Here is a 22,770-nt window from a genome sequence, read left to right as displayed (position 1 = left end):
GACTAAACTTTTCATCAGTGTTGAAGATTTATGTATTATGATTTATGTATCATATGTTCATGTATTATACACAGTTGTAACTGCTTTGCGTAGTTGACTGATTTTCTGTAACATAGTTCAATGAGCATGACTGTACGTACTATAAGTACCCAAACTGCAAAATAAAATCTATATATATATGTCAAGTCTATACCAGAGTTCGTGTCTGTAGTCTTGTCGAGGACTTAACCTGAGGGAAAACGGCACATTTTGGTCCCTCGAGCCGTTCAGAATGGCAAAAATCTTGAAATCTAGCAACTATCAGGCGTTGGTGAGAAAAAGAACTGCACAGAGAGCTCAATCTACTAAGATCATCAACGTAGCCGACGAGATCACGAACAGCCAAACCTGCCAGCCACCAGACATAAAAAAACTTCAACGTAGTTCATGTCAGCTACAAGACAAAATCCGAGAACTCGAAATAATTAACGAATCCATGTTGGAGATGATCGACAACGATGAAATGTACATGAAAGTGTCGGAAGAGGCGGAGGATGTAATCTCCAAAGTGAAAGACCGTAAGTTGTTTTACGAACAATATGCTAATGCGCGAACGTCTCCAAACTGTCCGTCAGATATTAACAGTTCAAACACCCGAATTAAAGTTAATCTCCCGAAATAAGAACTTACCACATTCAACGGAAATGTTATGAAATGGTTACCATTCTGGGACTCTTTCAATGGCGTTCATTCAATACATTCGATTCCGAATGTTCAGCATTTGAAACCATTATTGTGCGATCCAGCTCTGGATTGCATTCAAGGGTTGACACTAACTGACGCAAATTACATACATGCGATTGATATTTTGACTCGACGTTTTGGCCAGGAACATAAAATCATCGACAGCCATATGCAAGCGTTAATGTCCGAACCAATTCCTTCGTATAACTCTTTCTCGATGAGGAAATTCACAGATAACTTTGAGTGTCACGTACAAGCGTTAGAAAACTTTGGCGATATGTCATACCGAGATATGTTAGTTTCTTTAATCTTGAATAAATTGCCACCAGAATGCAGAAGTAATATTGTTCGCTTTCATGGCAATAGAAGATTTTCCCTGAATGAAATACGACAATTTCTGTTTAATGAATTAGATATTTTAGAACCTGGAGCAGGGAAGCGAGAACCATCAGTTTCAACATTGTTCACTAATCAGAAACAACCTGTAAACGTACTCCGAAATCCTAGACGATCAAAATTTTACTGTTAAATCGAAATCTGTGCATTGGACATATTGTAAGGCTAAAGACCATAACTCAGAAAACTGTTCGAATTTGAAATCTGTGGATGATAGGGTTGCTCATATAAAATCAAATAAATTATGTTTCAACTGTTTAGGTCCGCATCTCATATTAGCTTGTAAATCTCGATATAATTGTAGATTGTGTAAAAGAAGACATCACACTAGCATTTGTGCATCATATTTCAAGCTTAATCAAGAAATAATCAAGTACTTGATAATCCAATTGTATCTTCTCATCAATTTCAGGCTTTCGACAGTTGTTGGCTACCAATACTTCAAATGCTCATTCGAACGTTGACAGGGATCAGTCGCCTTTACAGCAACAGGGTGATTCAATGTTGAACTCGGTTAAGTCTCATCAACCAACTGCAGACGTATCCTTATCAATTGACACAGCGAAAGTCAGTGTCTACGTTATTCACAAAAGGTCATAGTACAATACTTTTAAAGACAGCAATAGCGCCCGTACTCAACCCTGAATATCCTCAACTCCGTCCACTCGCTAACATAATTTTCGATGACGGTTCTCAGAGATCTTTCATTTCTCATGACTTGTCGCAACAACTCAATCTTCGACCATTGAGGCAAGAAGAACTTAACATTTCTGGTTTTGGTTCGACGAACTCTGGTCATCAAATTCTTAGTGTAGTAAATCTTCACATTGTTTGTAAAGATGGCAGCTTGGTACAATTAGAATTATTAGTATTTCCTACGATATCGACTCCAATTGACGTTAGTTCTATAACACAAGTATTACTCTCACCTTCGTGATCTCGAATTAGCACATTCCCCAGGAGATGGTACCTTCACAATCCAAATTTTGATAGGTGCAGATAATTACTACAAAATAGTAGACGGTCATTGTATTAAAGATGTGGATTCTAATTCCCTTACTGCCGTAAAAACAAAACTAGGTTATGTCTTATCTGGTCCAGTAGAATATCCAAATCCTAGTTCTCAATATATTTCCATGATTAGCTTAGTAGAGAATCATTCCGAGCAAAACCTGAATGAGTTTTGGAAAATAGAATGTTTAGGGATAGATGATAAAATAGCAATCCTGGAAAGTGAAACTGATTTCATGCAACGTTACTCCGAGACCATTATTCAACAAAACAATGGTCGATACATAGCTCCATTTCCCTGGAAAATTGAGCACGAATCACTGCCTACCAATTATGATATATGCATGACTCGCACTCGCAAAACAGCTCGACGTTTAGGCAAAGATCCAGACATGTTACGTTTGTATTCCAAAATTATCCACGAACAAGAATCCCTCAAAATCATTGAACGAATTCCTCTTCACGAAACAGTTCGTTATGAGGGAAAATGCCACTATATTCCTCATCACCCCGTGTTTAAAGACTCGCCTACAACGCCGATTCGCATCGTGTATGACTGCAGTTGTCATGAAAATTCTGACTCTCCTAGTTTCAACGACTGTCTTGAGCCCGACCCTGCCTTACAGAATGACATTTCATCCATTCTTTTACGCTTCAGGTTATTCGAGTATGCTGCCATTTGTGATTTAGAAAAGGCTTTCTTACAGATTTCTTTAGGTAACGACAAAGACTTCACTAGATTTTTGTGGTTGTCTGATCCAAGCTATCCTGAAAGTCCATTCGTTGAGTATCGGTTCTGTGTTGTTTTGTTTGGTGCAACTTCCTCCCCGTTTATACTAAATGCAACGATTATCAAACATCTACTACAATACGATTCTACTGTTTCCAGATCCATGCTTTCTAACGTTTATGTTGATAATTTCGGTGTATCTGTTCCGTCATCCGATGAATTGGACAACTATTATCTTGAAAGTCGCGAATTAATGAATGATGCAAAATTCAATCTTAGATCTTGGGCTTCTAATTGCGAATCTACACATGAACTTGCTGTTTCCGATGGGGTCTCTGACAATTCTACAACTGTCAAATTTCTAGGTTTAAAGTGGAACGTTCTTTGACTGCACCAGATGAGCTCCTAACCAAACGTGAAATCTTGAGTGCAGCCAGCAAGATATATGATCCACTTGGTCTGCTTACCCCTGTAACTATTCGCGCGAAAATATTCATGCAAAATCTCTGGTCAATGGGCCTAGAATGGGACGAGCCACTGAATGATTCAATTGTTGCTGAATGGTCGAAACTATCCATGTGCTTACATACTATAAGTTCTACTTTTTCTATTCCCAGATGCCCGGATCCAATTTTTCGTACTGATGTATTGAATTTACATGTCTTTGCCGACGCATCAGCAAAAGCGTATGGGGCATGTGCCTATCTTTGTTGCAATAGAAGCTCGATTTCAAATTTGATCATCGCCAAAAGTCGAGTAACTCCGGTAAAGACAGTCTCTATTCCGAGACTAGAACTGTGTGCAGCTGTTGTTGCTTCGAAGCTAGCAAAACACATCATTGAGAGTTTAAACTCTGAGATCAATCCACATGTTCATCTTTGGACGGATAGTCTGGTTACTTTAGGGTGGATCCTTTCATCCAAAAATCTACCTCTATTTATAAAAAACCGAGTCAAAGTCATCAAAGAATTGGTCGGTACAAATCCATGGAAATACGTTCCATCTCAAGATAACCCGGCTGACATTCTCAGTAGGGGCTTCAACGGTCAATCTTTGAATGAAAGCCTACTATGGTTAAAAGGGCCCAGCTGGCTTACCATTATTGATAAATGGCCCTCAAATCCTGGAGTAATGGAAACCGTTTCTGATGATACGGAGATATCTTTGTTGAGCAGAGATACATTCGTCTACCTCGAGCCTATTATTGATCTTTCTCATTTTTCTTCACTTCGCACATTGCTACGCACGACTGCGTATGTTTTTCGTTATATCAATTGTTTGAAGTCAAAGATTAGAAACACAGACGAATTAACAATATCGGAGTTACATGCATCTGAGTTATTCCTTGTAAAATCAGTTCAGAATACTCACTACAACCATGAAATAAAATGCCTCAGTGAAAACCTACCTTCTAGGCAGTATCAAATCATCAATCAATTGCGTTTGTTTTTGAAAGACCGCATACTCCGATCTGCAGGTCGTATTCATAATGCTCATATTCCATCTGAGACGCGATTTCCAATTCTATTGCCGCCAAACGATCCATACACGAAGTTAGTCGTTTGGGATAGTCATAATCGGTCATTCCATCAGGGAGTCAATCAAACTGTGACGGTAGTTCGAAAAAAAGTACTGGATTCCTAGAGTACGACAAGTTGTCAAATCTGTCATTCGTTCATGTGTTACATGCAAAAAAGTGATCGGAAAATCTTACATGGCACCTCAAAGCCCCCCTTTACCTTCACTGCGAGTCTCTGAAGCACGTCCTTTCGCTATCTACGGTGTGGATTTAACAGGGGAAATCCTGGTCACTGATCAACCTGAGAAAATGTACATATGCCTATTTACTTGTGCTGTCACAAGGGCTCTACACTTGGAGTGCGTGTCCAATTTATCTGTTGAAACTTTCATGCATACTTTCCGCCGTTTTGCAAGTCGTCGAGGCACACCTCAGAAAATGATGTCGGATAATGCATCAACTTTCTGCTCCGCATCACAGGAAATAAAGAATCTACTGACCTCACCTAGCTTAACACATAAACTCTGCAATGAAAATGTGGAGTGGTCGTTTATTCCAAAACGAGCCCCTTGGATGGGCGGATACTGGGAGAGGCTCGTTGGTATCGTCAAAACATGCTTGAAAAAAGTACTCGGCCGGTCTCGTGTCAATAGTACTGAGTTGATAACAATCGTCACTGAAATAGAGAGTGTCGTAAATGACCGTCCATTGACATGCGTGTCATCCAACATTACTGATCCCAACCCTATCACCCCTGCACATTTCTTAACAGGACACAGGATACGAAATTTGCCACATGTTGAGATTGATGAGACTGAATCAAAAGATCCCGAATTTGTCTTAACGAAACAAAATGTTTCCAATAGATCACGAAAAATGAGTTATATTTTCCAACAGCTGTGGAGAAGGTGGCATTCTGAATATTTACTTTCGCTCAGAGAAAAGTATAAATCCGTGTCAGGTAAATACAATGATGAAATCCGGGTCGGAGATGTAGTTCACATACACGATGAATCGCCGCGAATAAAATGGAAACTCGGCGTTGTTACGGAAATACATACCGGGAAAGATAACCTTCCGCGAATAGCTACCGTGAAGACTGCTGTCGGTAGGACCAACAGACCGATCGTTAAACTTATACCGCTCGAAATAACGTGTACGCCGGACTTCGAATCTTCCGTACCAGGAAATATAGATGCTTTTCGTCCAGAGATCAATCGTCCGCGTCGTCTTGCCGCCGAAGAAGCGTCCGTGAGAATCAGGAATATTCTCCAACAAGACAATTGACATTTTGCGCCCCGGAGGATGCGTATTATAATTTGTGCAAAGATACGTGTGATTAATTTGTGAAAGTACGAAGTTTTTGTGAAATATTCATTTATGTATTATGATTTATGTATCATATGTTCATGTATTATACACAGTTGTAACTGCTTTGCGTAGTTGACTGATTTTCTGTAACATAGTTCAATGAGCATGACTGTACGTACTATAAGTACCCAAACTGCAAAATAAAATCTATATTATATATCAAGTCTATACCAGAGTTCGTGTCTGTAGTCTTGTCGAGGACCTAACCTAAGGGAAAACAGCACATTCAGTCCTTGCAACGTATTTCTTGGGAGAATTGAATACAATACGTCCTTCCCAATTTCCGTGTATCTTACATCGCTCACACGAAGAATACCCGTTATGCCCAACAGTACACTTTAAAAATCCTCTTGCAGGGGTGTCACACACAAAAGCATTGATGGAAACAGAAAACTGCTTATCGGAATAAGTGATGCAATGGTTTTTCAGATATACATATTCATCTAGAAAATCTTTCATGTACACTACCACATCGTTAGGTTTAGAGTCACCAATCCATGAGCCAATAATAAATGGATCAAAACAGGAAAACTCCTAAGTATTGGCCAGAACTGTTTTTGCTTGACTTGATTAAAGGAATACCATCAACATTTATCAAAAGTTCAACTGAATTCTCATTCATTACAAATGTCTCATTTCTACGAAGACACTTGACTATACTTGTTTCTATACCAAAGTATACATAGTGACCCCAACAAAGTTCCCTTGTAAAATTATTCTTCCGCGGTCGTTTCAACAGAGTACGGCAATCTTTTGGTAATTCATGTCCATGAGCTCGGAGAATTGCGAGCAGTTTATTAAAGTTTGCCTCTGTGCATTTACTCTCAACTCCCCATCCTGCCAATTGCTGGGCTAAGCTTGCATCGTCAACATCATTGTCAGTAGAATTCGCGTCATACCAGTACGGACAGGGATCAGAATCAGAATCAGTAAAAGCATCTTCAGTTAACTCTTGTGCACTGCCCGATTGTTCATTCAGTCTCAGAGGGTGTTCCTATATCTGAGGATGTTTCTTTGTGTGAGGGTGGTTCTATATCTGAGGGAGGTTGACTATCAGAACTTTTAACTTCACTATTAAAATCTTCACGCTGTTTAGCATCGATAAAACGCCATTTCTTGAGAGACATCATTCGAGTTAAAACGGCAACTGGAAATGATAATAATTCGACTGAAAGGATTGTGCCGGGAGTCGGTCGTCGATGTTCCCAAAGACATTTTCAAACAATTTAGTGTTACTTATACGTTTTGTGAGTTATTGTTGATATTCATGCTATTTTTATAATCATTACGTGAATATTTCCGTGTACATTATCATATCAACTCTTTTGGGTATATTCTAAGCCCGGTTAGCTTCGTTTAAAGAATTAAAATCTGGTTTGCAAATCGGTTTGCAAAGTTCTAAGGCTATCCAAGGTCACCTGGTGACCATATAAACAAGGGGTCCAGGGACACCATGCCCACTTGGGAAGTGGTTTCAAATGCTCAACAATCTTTTTTTTCGGAAAAACATATCGTTAATGGACGCTTTTACACCCCCCCCCCCCCACATTATGTTTACAACAAATTTACATCGATCTTAGAGACCACAAATTAAAATCACGGACAAAACATGGGCAAAACAGTGGATTTCAGCTGATCCACGGAACTCTGGGATCCCTAAATTGGTCAGAAAAGCGCCGGTTCAAGCTCTGGATCCGCAATCGGCGATAAACTTGGGATAGGCCAGCTTTCATTGTTCGGCTATTGAATGGGATTCGATTCGAATCCACAAAGATCTTCATGGTTCAATGACAACGCGCACGCCACAGCATGCGCATTTTAAGAATCGGAAGGGGTGAAACTATATCGGACTGCATCGACTTATTCCAGGATTCAATTCTGTACAATACCACGAATATTGAATGTCTGATCTAAGTACAAAAATACTGAAATAAAAACCTCAATATTTACCTTCGAGATTCACTGGAACAACAATTTTTCACAAGATTAAGTGCATCGGTGTTTCCAACGGCCGCCATGTTCAAGTTTTACCCACAATGCCTCTCGAGCCATCTGCAGATGGGTACGAATCCTGCGTGGCCGAGTCGAGTGCTATTTTTCTCAGTGACTCAATGAAAACTGGCAAACGAAAACTATGGATGATGAACATTTTTATTTGAAATAATCCTTTTTATGGATATTTCTTGAATATCATAATCTAATGTCGGAAATACATTGAATCAACATTGAACATTCAACGACTTTGAATCCCGAAATAGGCATCGATAGAAACCGTAGCATCAACATCGAATCGACATAGGCTGCAATATGTTTAAATATCAGCGCAGAATCAACGTTGTATTTTAGTTGAGTGTTTACTGGGTTAGGATTCCATTATATACGAGCATTGCCATAATGGGGTAACCAACATACACAAAACAAAGGTGATGAGAAGCATTTCGGTACATCCCAAAAACTAAAAATGTCTTTTTTATAGTAAAAAAGTCGAAATACCTGAATCATCGGATGAAGACTCATTTGCACTTTTATGTTCTATGTAGTCCTCATCATCGCTATCATCGCCTTGACCATTATCCGCAATTAATTTTCTTACTTGCTGTTCACTTAAATAACGTGCAACCATGTTTACATAAGAATTCTGGGATTTTTTGCGATATCCCACTTTGGCACATTCTCAACAGGTTTAATGCTTAGAGTGAGAAGAGTAAAATGTATACAGTTTATTGATTAAATGACCTAGTTAGGGTAGATCCACTCTAGCATGAACCCCAGGTTATACTCTGACATGTCCGTCAGAACCCAATATTTAAAAAAAATATGGGATGATCCGGTTTGGTTCTTAACGGCTCAAATAATTACAGCTAAATCAACTGACGATCAACAAGGTGAAGTTTTCATTGATCTTCGGATAATTTGTGTACCCCTTATGGTACAAGCATTTTGGCTATATCAGTCGATTTTCATGCCATCTGACCTCTTTCCACCTGTAATTAAGCATGCCATCTGACCTCTTTCCACCTGTAATTAAGCAATCGAATGTAAGAATTACTCAAGTAATTGTAATATCAGGGTTTCAGGCCAGAGGACGTGAGGACGACACACCACTCATCACCACAAGTAATTTTTCCCATAATAAATGGGAGATAGAAAAGCATTCTTAGCAACAATAAATAACAGAATAAAACCAACAAAGAAAAAATTTGAAATAAAAAAGTTAGTCGATGTTACAAAAGAAATTGAACTGAAAATATTGAAATTAGAAAAGGTAAAAACTAAATATGGAGATGCGCTTGGATAGATCGACGCGGCGAGGCATTGACGAGAACGGTCTACATATATAACAAAAAGGAATTTTTAAAATCAATGGATAAAGGAAATGAACTAAATGAAGATATAATTCATGACCCACCAATTATAAATACAATTAAAAAAGTTCATCAAAGAGCTGCTGCTTATGGAATTTATATAAAATCAAATTATCCTGAATTATATCAAAGTCAATACATTTATTTTAGAGGTGAAGATGTAGTAAATGAATTTTGTAATAAAATAATTGAATTAGAAAGTGATTTTGCACAATTATTAAACAAAAATAAAAGAAAAGTTATGACAAAAGAAGATGAAATTGATTTTAATTATGCAACTCATTGTTGTTACTGTGAAAAACGTTTTTATTCATTTGATAAAAAAGTTAGAGATCATGATCATTTAAATTCAAAATATCGTGGAGCTGCTCATGAAGATTGCAATTTACAAGCTAAGAAAAGTTAATTTCGTACCAATATTATTTCATAATTTATCAGGCTATGATACCCATCTATTTATGAAACAATTATCAGGAAAATTGGGCGCAATTATTCAAGAAATAGAAGAATATAATGCTATGAATGGTGCAAATGTAAGAAAATATGATTTTAAACTATTAGCTAAGACATCTGAAATTATATTTCATTTCAATTTGGTTGCATTAGATTTTTAGATTCTTATAGATTTCTAGCAAGTTCATTAGATAATTTAGCAAAAACTTTAGTTGATAATGATTTTATAATAACTCGACATTATTATTCAAATGAACAAGATTTTAAATTATTGAGATTTAAAGGTGCAATTCCTTATTCATTTTATAAAACGCATGATGATTTTTATGTAACATAATTATTAAGAACAATTTTATGATCAATTAAAAGGGAGTATGTGAAAGATGAAGTGTTTGATAGAACATTAAATATTTGGAATCATTTTAAGATAAAAAATCATGGTGAATTTGTAGATTTATACTTCAAATCAGATGTTATGATATTGGCTGATATATTTGGAAAGTTTAGAGAAGTTAATTCAAATCATTTTAATGTTGATCCTTGTTCACGATTGGTAGAACACTATATCCGTGTTGACGCGATGAGGAGAGAATCCCACAATGATAATGAAAAGTCCGAAAATGAAACTTCGAGATAGTAGTTTATTTCAACGTTTCGACTATATGTAACTCATTGATTCCAGCCCTTGGACTAGATTTAGCAACACCGAAAACATAGTAAATTTGTCTTCAACCACGTTATCTTCTACTCAGTGTCAACTTCTCGGCTACGGTTTGAATTTTTCTCTTCCTCATCAAGATAAACATGTTTTTGACTTTGTCACCCAATTGGAATATCGCAAATCATCTCCGAACAGTTTGGACTATAACTTTATATTCATGAATCTACAGGCTATTTGCGATCAACTCAACAGGAACCTCTTTGAATATCTACCTCGTCGATTTCGGCTCGCCCTCCAAGAACTACGGAAGTTAAAGACTATTAAAATATCTAAGGCTGATAAAGGTGGCAAGATTGTGATTTTAGATCGGGATAATTATAATGTTAAAGTGCAATCTCTCTTGGATAATCCTGGTGTTTATAAGAAACTTAAATCGAATCCTCTTCCTCTTATGCAAGCTAATTTCAACAGAAGTCTTTCGGATATTATTAAACGTTTCCCCTCCGCTAAAGAAACTCTGAATAAGTTCCATTCATGTCTTCCCTCTTTACCATATATCTATGGATTGCCTAAAATTCATAAAGATAATGTTCCACTGCGCCCTATAGTCTCCAATTGTAATTCTCCTACATACCGGTTATCTAAATTTCTCGCGAAACAGTTATCTCCGGTGCTCGGTTCGTTCTCTCCGTCGCACCTTCGCCATAATCAACACTTACTTGAACGTATTAAGAATATTATTCCTGGCAACGACAAATTTATATCATTTGATGTTACTTCCCTTTTTACCAATGTTCCTCTTGGACCTACTCTTGATTTCTTAAAACGCAGATTACCATCACTTAATATTAACTTCGGCATTCCTACGGATTGTATCATCGACCTTATCTCTATATGTACGACGGACTCCTTTTTTGAATTCAACAATTGTTTTTACGAACAGACATTCGGTATCGCTATGGGAAATCCTCTTAGTCCTATTCTAGCTAATTTATTCCTAGAACATGTTGAATCTGAAATATTGCCTCTTTATACTGATATTCACCCTAAAATCTGGCTCAGATATGTTGACGATGTTCTGGCTTTGGTTCCCTTTGACTTCAATGTTGATAACTTTCTTATATATTTAAACTCCCTTTACCCGTCTCTGGCTTTTACGTATGAATGGGAATCTAATAGTAAAATACCTTTTCTGGATGTTTTGATTTTTAACTGTGGATCCTTTTTGAAATTCGCGGTTTATAGGAAACCTACCAACGCTGAATCCTACCTCCGTTACTTCTCTTTTACTTCTCCGGATATTAAACTCGGTTTAGCTCAAGGATTATTTCTTCGCGCTTTGAGAATTTGCGACCCCTCATTTCTACCCGATGAAATTCAACATATTAACCAATCTCTCAAAAAACTTGCCTACCCCGATTTCCTATTGAAAAAAGCTCTACTTAAAGCTCGTACTACGCATTTTAGAAATAACAACCTTAGAACTCCTACGTTGGCTACCGATAAACAGCCTATCATTGTACCGTATGTACCTTTCCTCGAGAATTCTAAAGTTTCTCTTCGGGCACTAAATAAACAACTTATCTTTAAATACAATAATAAACTTAGTAACATATTGATAAATAACAAACCGAAAACCGAATCCCTAAACTGTGGAATTTATAAAATACCTTGTAAAGTTTCCGACAAAGTATATATAGGAGAAACAGGTCGGAACCTTAATCAACGCATAAAAGAGCATAAATTAGATGTAAAAAACTTTAAACCTGAAAGCGGAGTTGCTAGTCATGTTTTTCAGACTTCACACAATTTTGATTTTGCTAATGCTGAATTAATTTACCCTTGCAGCGATAAAACTAGAAGACATATTTTGGAATCTGCATTAATTATTGAAAATTCGAACAACGTTGTAAACCTTAACAATGGTTTTTCACCCCATAATAAACTTATATCAAAATTCCTCTGTAAACTGGTTAAACTCAACACTTGATTTCCCCTTTGATTATTTGTTATTTGTTCTCTCATCAATTTCGTCTCTGACTTAACTTGTATTCACCTTTGTTTTAATTTAAGTGCCCCCTAGTTTGTCTTTCTTTTTACTACTGACTTTAAGTTTCATTTATATTTATACTCACTATTGTTGTTTATAATTACCCCTTTGTTTGCTTCCCTTTAATCTATTTTAGCGTGTAACTGTTTCTACGTTAATTTTCCTTTAGTTTGTATCATCTCTGATTACTTGAATTAGTCTCTTTGTCTCTGGATTGTATATATATCTCATAATTTCTGTAGTATCTCATTATTCCTGAAGATGACTATTAGGATATAGTCGAAACGTATTAGGATATAGTCGAAACGTTGAAATAAACTACTATCTCGAAGTTTCATTTTCGGACTTTTCATTATCATTGTGGGATTCTCTCCTCATTGATCCTTGTTATTGCTACTCTAGTCCTGGTTTAACCTGGCAATGTGGTTTGAAATACACTAACGTAGAGTTAGATTTATTAAAATAACCAGACATGGTATTATTGTTTGAAAAATCTATTAGAGGTGGAATTAGTGGTGTTATGGGAGATAGATATTTTAAGGCAAATGATGAATATAAATTATTGTATATTGATGCATATAATCTTTATGGTTGGGCAATGATGCAACCTCAACCATACAAAACTTTTATATTAACAGAAGTTGAAAATGATGATAAAACTGATTGGGAAAGTGCAATTATGGGTTTAAAAGATGAAGCACCAATTGGTTATTTCTTTGTAGTTGATTTAGAATATCCTGATAACATAAAGTTTAAAACAAGAAAACTTACCATATTGCCCAGAACATTTAGCCGTAGATGATAGTTATTTAAGTGAATACCAGAAGAAAATAAAACCGAAAGATCATGTTTTTACAGACAAATTAATACTTACTCAAAATAATAAATACAAATATAGCTGCAAAGCAGCGATAACGGGTTTTCTGCACAGTCTTAGAATCCTGTTCAACGGTGGATTTCAACAAAGCATTTGATAAGGCTCACCATCAGCCATTACTGAACAGGCTATTAGGAAACAGTATCAATGATAGGTCGCCCAAATGACACAGCAGTTATCTGTGAATGGAAACTTGTAACCGAAATCAACGGAACGCCTCATCTTGGAGTGAGACGGTCTAACTAGTGGAGTCACGCAAGGTAGTATCCTAAGTCGTCTTCTGTTTAATGTCCTGACAAATGACATACACAGTAATCCAAAATATACCAGACCGAGTAAATTTCCAAAACAACAAGTAACACACTGTTCGACCAAAAACTTAATGTTCCGACAAAACCACCGGCGACAAAACCAAAATTATGAATTGTCGCGGGTGAAAAAACCAAAATATTGAATTGTCACGGGCGACAAAACAAAAATAATGAATTGTTGCGGCCGATAAAACCAAAATAATGAATTGTCGCGGGCGATAAAACCACAATAATGAATTGTCGCGGGCGTTAAAACCAAAATATTGAATTGTTGCGGGCGATAAAACCAAAATAATGAATTGTCGCAGACGAAAAAAACAAACTATTGAATTGTTGCGTGCGACAAAACCAAAATAATGAATTGTCGCGGGCGACAAAACCAAACTAGGGGTCCAGGGACACCATGCTCACTTGGGCAGTGGTTTCAAATGCTCAACAATCTAACAATTTCAATACATAACGCCCTCTAGTGACCATATACAAAAACCAATGACCTTGAAACCCACCACAATCATAGAAAATGTGAGCAGCTATGATTTTGTAATTGATTGTGATAACAAAATATGCCTCGTTACCAATTTAATATGGAAACACTAAGTTATTCTACTATTCAACGCCCCCTGGTGACCATATGCAAAACCCAATGACCTTAAAACTCACCACAATCGTAGTACATGTCATGAAATACAACTTTGCAATTGATCATAGTAACAAAATATGCCTAGGTACCAATCTAATAAGGAAATACTAAGCCATTCTACTATTCAGCGCCCCCTGGTGACTGTATGGAATAACTAATGTCCTTAAAAACTCACCACAATCATAGACGATGTCATGAACTACAACTTTGCAATGGATCATGGTAACAAACTATGCCTAGGTACCAATCTAATAAGGAAGAACTAAGCTTTTCTACTATTCAACGCCCCCTGGCGACTATATGGAATAACTAATGTCCTTAAAAACTCACCACAATCATAGACGATGTCATGAACTACAACTTTGCCATTGATCATGGTAACAAAATATGCCTTGGTACAAATATAATATAGCGATACTAAGTTATTGTATTATTCAACGCCCCCTGATGGCCACATACAAAAACCAATGACCTTGAAACTCACCAAAATCATAGAACACGTTATGGGCTACAACTTTCCAATTGAATATAGTAACACAATATGCTTAGGTATCAATTAATTGTGGAAAAACTTTTTTGACGCCTTATAAAACGTTACCATTATGAAACCTAAACAATGTTAACCATTCAGCGTCATTTTACAAACGACAGCCGTAAATCGATGTGCAAAACGTCACAGGTCTATGTGTACACAAACAAGCAATCTGGCAAAATATTATTGACATAGATGTAGAATGGCTTCCTGTGATTATATAATGACCTATATTTGAACGTCGAAATGTTATATTGCATTGAATATCATTAGAAGACGTATTGTAATAGTAAAGGATGTATGATTATATCAGAAGGGGCAGGCATAAATAGAAATGATAAGTAAATCGGATTATCCGGTTAAATGGCGGATGTATACACGATTTGGAAGTCTGATATAAAAGTCAGACCCTGACGTGGGCATGCCGGTGGAATGACGAAGCTATCTACGATGTGTGTAGGGCCGGCGTGAATTTCATCAGCGGCTAAAAGCGGTCAATATGAAAATGTGTAAACATATAATTTCAATATTCAAACGTTTTAGAAAATGTTTGATATTAGGAGTATGCAGGTTTCGTGATATTAGCAATTTATAATAGCATAGCTATCATATACGGCTCCGCGTCCTCTGATGGCATGTGTATTAGGTGACAATTCAATTCAATTCTTTATTGATCCTTATAACATTGAAATTTCGGGATAAAATTCCCAAATTCAATAAATACAAATTTTAAAATAAATTAATACAACATACATGACACACGGGTAATTCATACAGAACAACATAAGCATGTTATTTTAAATGACAATGTCTACTTCAACCCACCCAGACTCAAGACTCTAGGATATCGAGTGACAGCCAAACCCGTGGCCCGGGCCGGCTGGCTAGGCCACACGATATGCTCGAAGTCATGATGAAGCAGACATCAGAAGAGCTCGTTCTTCAACCATGGAGGCAATGAAGTTGCAGACCAGCTTAGAGGCATAAGTAAATGAAGTCGGTCGCAAGTCCGCGATCAATTATTGAGAATTTTCAATAAAAAAATTTAAACCACTACTAGAGTCGAAGACCCGCTGTATCATCTACCCAATCGCCAAATCTCATCATTCCCCAAATTTCTTAAAACTTCGATTTCAAATTTGCAATTCCACATTAGCTTAGCCCAGAAATTATACATTTTTTTCGCAGGCGTCAAATAATTTTCTAAAATTAATTTTCTTGTTCCCACCTACGAATGAGTACTGATGACACCAAGATGGCCGCCAATTGCGTCATAATTGGCTGATCAAAAATACCTGTCCCAGGTATAAAACATCCCTCTCTAAAGAATATCCATCAGCAATTGCAATGAGAAATGGCAAACCAGTAGGAAGCTACAGGACCTAGAATTCTGGCCAAAATTGACATTTTGGGCACAAAAAAGGTCATAGGACGGCCATCTTGAGTCAGATCGACCCAATTTTCTTATGCTGATGGGCCTTTGGTAGATTCAAATATAAACGAAAGATCAAGGTAATTGATCAAAGCGTCTTCAAAATTTCCCACGAAAACTCCGAAAATGTTTAAAAAGTGCTGATTTTGGCAAACAACAATGGCTGCCAGTCGGCCATCTTGAATCTGACAGGGCCAGTTTTTGGGCTGACGATGTGTCTAGGGTAGATACATGTATAAACCAAATATCAAGACATTACCTTGAAGCGTCTTCAAAACTTTAATATGGAAATACTAAGTTATTCTACTATTCAACGCCCCCTGGTGATCATATGCAAAACCCAATGACCTTAAAACTCACCACAATCGTAGTACATGTCATGAAATACAACTTTGCAATTGATCATAGTAACAAAATATGCCTAGGTACCAATCTAATAAGGAAATACTAAGCCATTCTACTATTCAGCGCCCCCTGGTGACTATATGGAATAACTAATGTCCTCAAAAACTCACCACAATCATAGACGATGTCATGAACTACAACTTTGCAATGGATCATGGTAACAAACTATGCCTAGGTACCAATCTAATAAGGAAAAACTAAGCTTTTCTACTATTCAACGCCCCCTGGTGACTATATGGAATAACTAATGTCCTTAAAAACTCACCACAATCATAGACGATGTCATGAACTACAACTTTGCCATTGATCATGGTAACAAAATATGCCTTGGTACAAATATAATATAGCGATACTAAGTTATTGTATTATTCAACGCCCCCTGATGGCCACATACAAAAACCAATGACCTTGAAACTCACCAAAATCATAGAACACGTCATGGGCTACAACTTTCCAATTGAATATAGTAACACAATATGCTTAGGTATCGATTAATTGTGGAAAAACTTTTTCCCACCTACGAATGAGTACTGATGACACCAAGATGGCCGCCAATTGCGTCATAATTGGCTGATCAAAAATACCTGTCCCAGGTATAAAACATCCCTCTCTAAAAAATATCCATCAGTAATTGCAATGAGAAATGGCAAACCAGTAGGAAGCTACAGGACCTAGAATTCTGGCCAAAATTGACATTTTTGGGCACTAAAAAGGTCATAGGACGGCCATCTTGAGTCAGATCGACCAAATTTTCTTATGCTGATGGGCCTTTGGTAGATTCAAATATAAACGAAAGATCAAGGTAATTGATCAAAGCGTCTTCAAAATTTTCTTTGGGCGGCAAAACCAAAATAATGAATTGTCGCGGGCGATAAAACCAAAATAATGAATTGTCTCGTGCGACAAAACCAAAATAATAAATTGTCACAGGGCAATAAAACCAAAATAATGAATTATCGCGGGCGATAAAACCAAAATATTGAATTGTCGCAGGCGATAAAACCAAAATAATGAATTGTCGCGGGCGACAAAAACAAAATATAAAACCAAAATAATGAATTGTCGCAGGCGTCAAAATGAAAAGAAGAATTGTCGCGGGCGACAAAACCAAAATAATGAATTGTCGCTGGAGATAAAACCAAAATATTGAATTGTCGCGGGCGACAAAACCAAACTAATGAATTGTCGCGGGCGACAAAACCAAAAAAAGAATTGTGGGGGCAACAAAACAAAAATAATGAATTGTCGCGGGCGACAAAACCAAAATGGTGAATTGTCCAGGCGACAAAACCAAAATGGTGAATTGTCGCGGGCGACAAAACCAAAATGGTGAATTGTCGCGGGCGACAAAACCAAAATAATGAATTGTCGCAGGTGACAAAACAAAAAAAGAAGAATTGTCGCGGTCAACAAAACCAAAATAATGAATTGTCGCTGGCGATAAAACCAAAATTGTGAATTGTCCAGGCGACAAAACCAAAATTGTGAATTGTCGCGGGCGACAAAACCAAAATAATGAATTGTCGCGGGCGATAAAACCAAAATGATGAATTGTCTCGGGTGACAAAACCAAAATAATGAATTGTCGCGGGCGATAAAACCAAAATAATGAATTGTCGCGGGCGATAAAACCAAAATAATGAATTGTCGCGGGTGACAAAACCAAAATGGTGAATTGTCGCGGGCGACAAAACCAAAACGGTGAATTGTCGCAGGCGACAAAACCAAAATAATGAATTGTCGCGGGCGATAAAACCAAAATAATGAATTGTCGCGGGTGATAAAACCAAAATGGTGAATTGTCGTGGGCGACAAAACCAAAATATTGTTTTGTCGCGGGTGACAAAACCAAATTAATGAATTGTCGCGGGCGATAAAACCAAATAATGAATTGTCGCGGGCGATAAAACCAAAATAATGAATTGTCGCGGGCGACAAAACCAAAATTATTGTTTTGCCGCGTTATTTAAGTTTTGTCGTTTTGTCATAATGTCGCCCTCATTTGCATATACATGTTTTTTTTTACGCATGGCCCTTATCAGCCACCATACTAAAGCCTTAAGGTCGCGTAAAACTCGATAAACACTTCAAGCGACACAGCGAACGATCTCCTTTCCCCCACAGCGAACGCTTAACCTAGTAGAGGCTACTAGCCTATGTAGGCCTATGTATATGCGTAGGCCTAACATCCGGACAGATTGGTCGTAGGCCTATTGAATTTAACAACCCACCTAAATATCGTAAATTTTGTTTTGAAGTTCAATCCAATGAGCCACACGAGACGAGGAAAGCCCGTCCCACCTTTGCACAAATCTAACATCCATATCGGTTCTCACCACTACCCGCCACCGTAAGGCCTCGAATGTGTTGCTGATACACACGCCATCTATCTGATTAGGCTATCAGTACTATTTGCAATGACTTGCAATATAATACAGTCATACACCGACGCCTGTTTACTATATATAAAAGAAACAACACAATGTGTACCTCACATTCTCAATATGAATTACTCGTTTTTATTTCTACTGTGAATGATATAATTGTTACATTGCTACACCCTCGTGAACTGGCTGCGTCACCCAGCCTCTAACGGTCTTACGGACCTAAATACAACTTTTTCTACTGTGGATATTTAAACTACATACTAATGTGCACATATTGCTACACCCTCGTGGAACTGGCTGTGTTGCCCAGCCTCTAACGGTCCAGCGGACCCAAACACCTTAACATATTTAATTTCTTCAATTTCTTACTTAATTTATTATTTTCATTAATCAAATCCTTACTGATATTTCCATAATAAAAGTATAGCGCAGCCAAAATTAAACCTCCAGCAACTAAATAATGTTTTAAATCACTTTTTCCAGTTGGAATGAAACCATCCATTTATTTACGAAAAAAATTAAAAACATTATAAATATTTGCTAGTTTTTAATTTAATATTTTATAATCATTTTAAAAATATTAAACTTTTAAATGATTAAATCAAATAACAATTAAATTTACAGCCAAACAATTTAACATTTCAACAGTCTAACAATTTAACATTTCAACAGTCTAACAATTTATTATTTTAACAGTAAAACAATTTATCATTTTAACAGTCTATTAGATATCTAAATCATTTAACTTAATTTCAATAATTATTTGATGACTTTATTTATTTTCAATGTAGAATTGTTACTCTTTTCACAGTTTTTATGTTTAATTGTTTGATAATGCTTTGATTTATGTGATTTTAAATGTTTACCTCCGCAATAACAATGGATTTTTTCATTAGGATTTAATCTATTAAATTCATTATCTAAATTACATTGAATTCCAATATCTTTAAAAGATTTATTATTTTCTAAATCACATTGAATTGCCATATCTTTAAAAGAATTATTGCTTTCTAAATCACATTGAATTGCAATATCTTTAAAAGAATTATTGCTTTCTAAATCACATTGAATTCCAATATTTGATGAATTTTCATTATAAATAATTTGTTTATTATCAAAATTAGAATAATATAATTGACGTTTTTCAATTCTTAAGTTAATCAAATCATTGTTACCTTTAGAAAGTATTATTTCTTTGCGGAGTCAACAAAATGTAAAGATACACGCAACCGATTGTTGCATAGAGAAAAACTAATAAACGTCGACGCACCTAGAGCGAGCTACTGCCAGAGCGCTGCCACGGAAGGGGAACGTTGCAACACGCAGCCATCAGAAGACGTAAGCTTGATAACTCGGAACACCAGATGCAACTTCATAACCATGAGAACAGTACCAGTGATTTTGAAAACTGGTGAGAAACTTCGAATCAACGCCTTACTAGACGATGCAAGCACCAAAACATACCTGAACAGTGACGTAGCTGCAGAACTAGGGCTGAGGGGGTCGATGGAAAAATTAACGGTAAACGTTATCATGGACAAACGGAGACGTTTATAACTACACCAGTAGAAGTACAGTTAGAGAGTGTGAACGGACAGGTAGATACCCTAGTCAGTGTATACACCACAGATAGAGTAACAGGCCAGATGAAAGCAGTTGACTGGAACGGCTATAGAGATAGGTGGAATCATCTGAAAGGCATACAGTTCCGACGTTTAGGAAAACGACCTATTGTAGACATGTTAATAGGTATAGACAACATTGAACTACATTATTCGTATAGAGATATACGCGGAAGACCGAAAGAGCCAGTGGCAAGATTAACACCACTTGGGTGGACTTGTATTGGTTGTCCATCAGGAAAAACGGATGGAACAACGAATATTCAGACGAACTTTGTAAGTACATACTTTCTGCAAAGCCGATCAAGAACTTAGTTCATCAGTTGAGAAGTTCTGGGAAATAGAGAACTTTGGGTCCACAAAAGAAATCCTAAGTCACGAAGATCGACAGGCGCTCAAGACAGTGGAAGGGTCGCTAACATACCAAGAAGGGCGTTATGAAGTAGCAGTACCATGGAAGGGTGAAATAAGAAAACTTGAAGACAATTACCAGGTTGCACTCAAACGTCTTGAGAACACAGAAAGTCGGTTGAGAAGAAATCCAGAAATAGCAGAGGCGTATAAAACGACGATCCAGAAATACATAGAAAAGATACCTAAAGGAGAAGACACCAGCAGCGGTCATTGGTATTTACCACATTTTCCAGTGATTCGTCCAGATAGGTGAACGACAAAAACAAGAATAGTTTTTGATGCTTCAGCGAAGTTTGCAGGCACATCACTCAACGATACGATCTATCAAGGGCCGAAGCTACAGGGAGACTTGTTTGACGTGTTGTTGAGATTCAGAAGATATCCGATAGCTATTGTGTGTGACATCGCAGAGATGTACCTTCAAATATCTATAGCACCTGAAGATAGGCAATACCACAGACTCCTATGGCGGGACCTGCAGACGAACAGGCCATCAGATGTATACGAGTTTAATCGAGTCGTGTTTGGGGTAAATTCATCGCCATTCCTTGCTCAATATGTATCTCGAAAGAAGATAGATATCCATTGGCAGCGAGGACTGTACTCAACTCGACGTATATGGATGATAGTATGGATTCAGTTGAAGATATCGAAACAGCCATCGAATTATATTCTCAGTTATTTCAGTTGTGGAGCAAGGCAGGCATGCACGCAAGAAAGTGGATGTCGAATTCTTTAGAGGTATTACGACAAATACCTGAAGAAAATAGAGTAGCGGAGATCAATCTAGATGATGGGAATCTTCCTAAGATTAAGACGTGTAACATGGCAAGCAGAGAAAGATACAATTCAATTCCAAGCTAAGAGTCCAGATGAAGGATTTGCGTACACCAAAAGAAAGGTTTTATCAAAGATATCCTCATTGTTTGATCCACTCGGATGTCTCACTCCATTTATCTTACGGTCTAAGATAATCATGCAAGAGATGTGGGTGGACGGTGTAGAATGGGACGAAGAGCTGAATCCAGATCTCGAGAAGAAGATAAAGAAATGGTTTGCAGAACTAGACGATCTGCACAAGATAAGAATACCTAGGTGCATACGAGTCGCATCGGAGGCAACACCAAAGAAGGTGCAACTACACGCATTTGTAGACGCATCACAAGATGGTTAACGTGCAGTTGTATACGCGAGTAATAGGAAAAGTAGGCTTTCATACCAGAGGTCGTGAGGTCGAGACACCCCTCATCACCACAAATAATTTTTTCCCCTAATAAATGGCAGATAGAAAAGCATTCTTAGCAACAATAAATAACAGAATAAAACCAGGAAAAAAACAATTTGAAAATATAGCTTCAAAGCAGCGATAACGGGTTTTTTGGATGCATGTGATCGAAAGGAAAAATTAATTACCGGGCATTCGATGGAAAAATAAAATGAGATGATTTGGATATTATCGGAGCAATCCTCTTTTTGGTTGAATGGTCTAACCCCAGTATAGTCCCCCGTGATTTGGAAATTCTCGGAGCCCTCCTTTATTTACTTACTAAATGACGTCACAAACTGTTATTTCGCCGGTGCTTGTTGTCTAACAATTCAATTCAATTCTTTATTTACAGTAACCTAATAAGTAATTTTAGGTTTCAAATAGGATGGAAAGTACATTCAGACAATCTGTTGGTTCAGAGAGACCGTTATTACAGTATCAATTTATACATTTCGTTTCGAAGCTGTCAGTTGCCGAATCTGAATGAAGATGAATTTTATTTGACGAAATCGGCGGAAAATATATAATAATAATAATAATCAACAGAATTTCAAGAGGGTTTTCGACGAAAGTCAGAAATAAAAAAGTATGAAATAAAAGTCCG

At 37.1% G+C, this 22,770-nt stretch overlaps 3 protein-coding genes and 1 pseudogene across 3 annotated transcripts; all 4 read left to right on the top strand.

Annotated features, from left to right (window-relative positions):
• Nucleotides 1-271: 271 nt before the first annotated feature.
• Nucleotides 272-3,248, top strand: LOC141906304 (uncharacterized). Its single transcript, XM_074795587.1, has 4 exons — nt 272-557; nt 1,532-1,686; nt 1,736-1,952; nt 2,068-3,248. Exons 1-4 carry the CDS (start codon nt 272-274, stop codon nt 3,246-3,248), a joined length of 1,839 nt encoding a protein of 612 aa, XP_074651688.1.
• Nucleotides 3,249-3,991: 743 nt separating this feature from the next.
• On the top strand, nt 3,992-4,504 carry LOC141906222 (uncharacterized). The gene has a single exon (XM_074795491.1). The coding sequence runs from the start codon at nt 3,992-3,994 to the stop codon at nt 4,502-4,504; it is 513 nt and encodes a 170-aa protein (XP_074651592.1).
• A 70-nt stretch (nt 4,505-4,574) lies between these two features.
• On the top strand, nt 4,575-5,666 carry LOC141906139 (uncharacterized). The gene has a single exon (XM_074795386.1). The coding sequence runs from the start codon at nt 4,575-4,577 to the stop codon at nt 5,664-5,666; it is 1,092 nt and encodes a 363-aa protein (XP_074651487.1).
• Nucleotides 5,667-10,446: 4,780 nt separating this feature from the next.
• LOC141906065 (uncharacterized) lies at nt 10,447-22,073 on the top strand (annotated as a pseudogene).
• The last annotated feature ends 697 nt before the right edge of the window (nt 22,074-22,770 follow it).

This window comes from Tubulanus polymorphus, chromosome 1, assembly GCF_964204645.1.
Source record: "Tubulanus polymorphus chromosome 1, tnTubPoly1.2, whole genome shotgun sequence".
NCBI classification, from domain to species: domain Eukaryota; kingdom Metazoa; phylum Nemertea; class Palaeonemertea; order Tubulaniformes; family Tubulanidae; genus Tubulanus; species Tubulanus polymorphus.
Note: the sequence above shows the minus strand (reverse complement) of the source record. Positions and strands in the feature narration are given on the sequence as shown.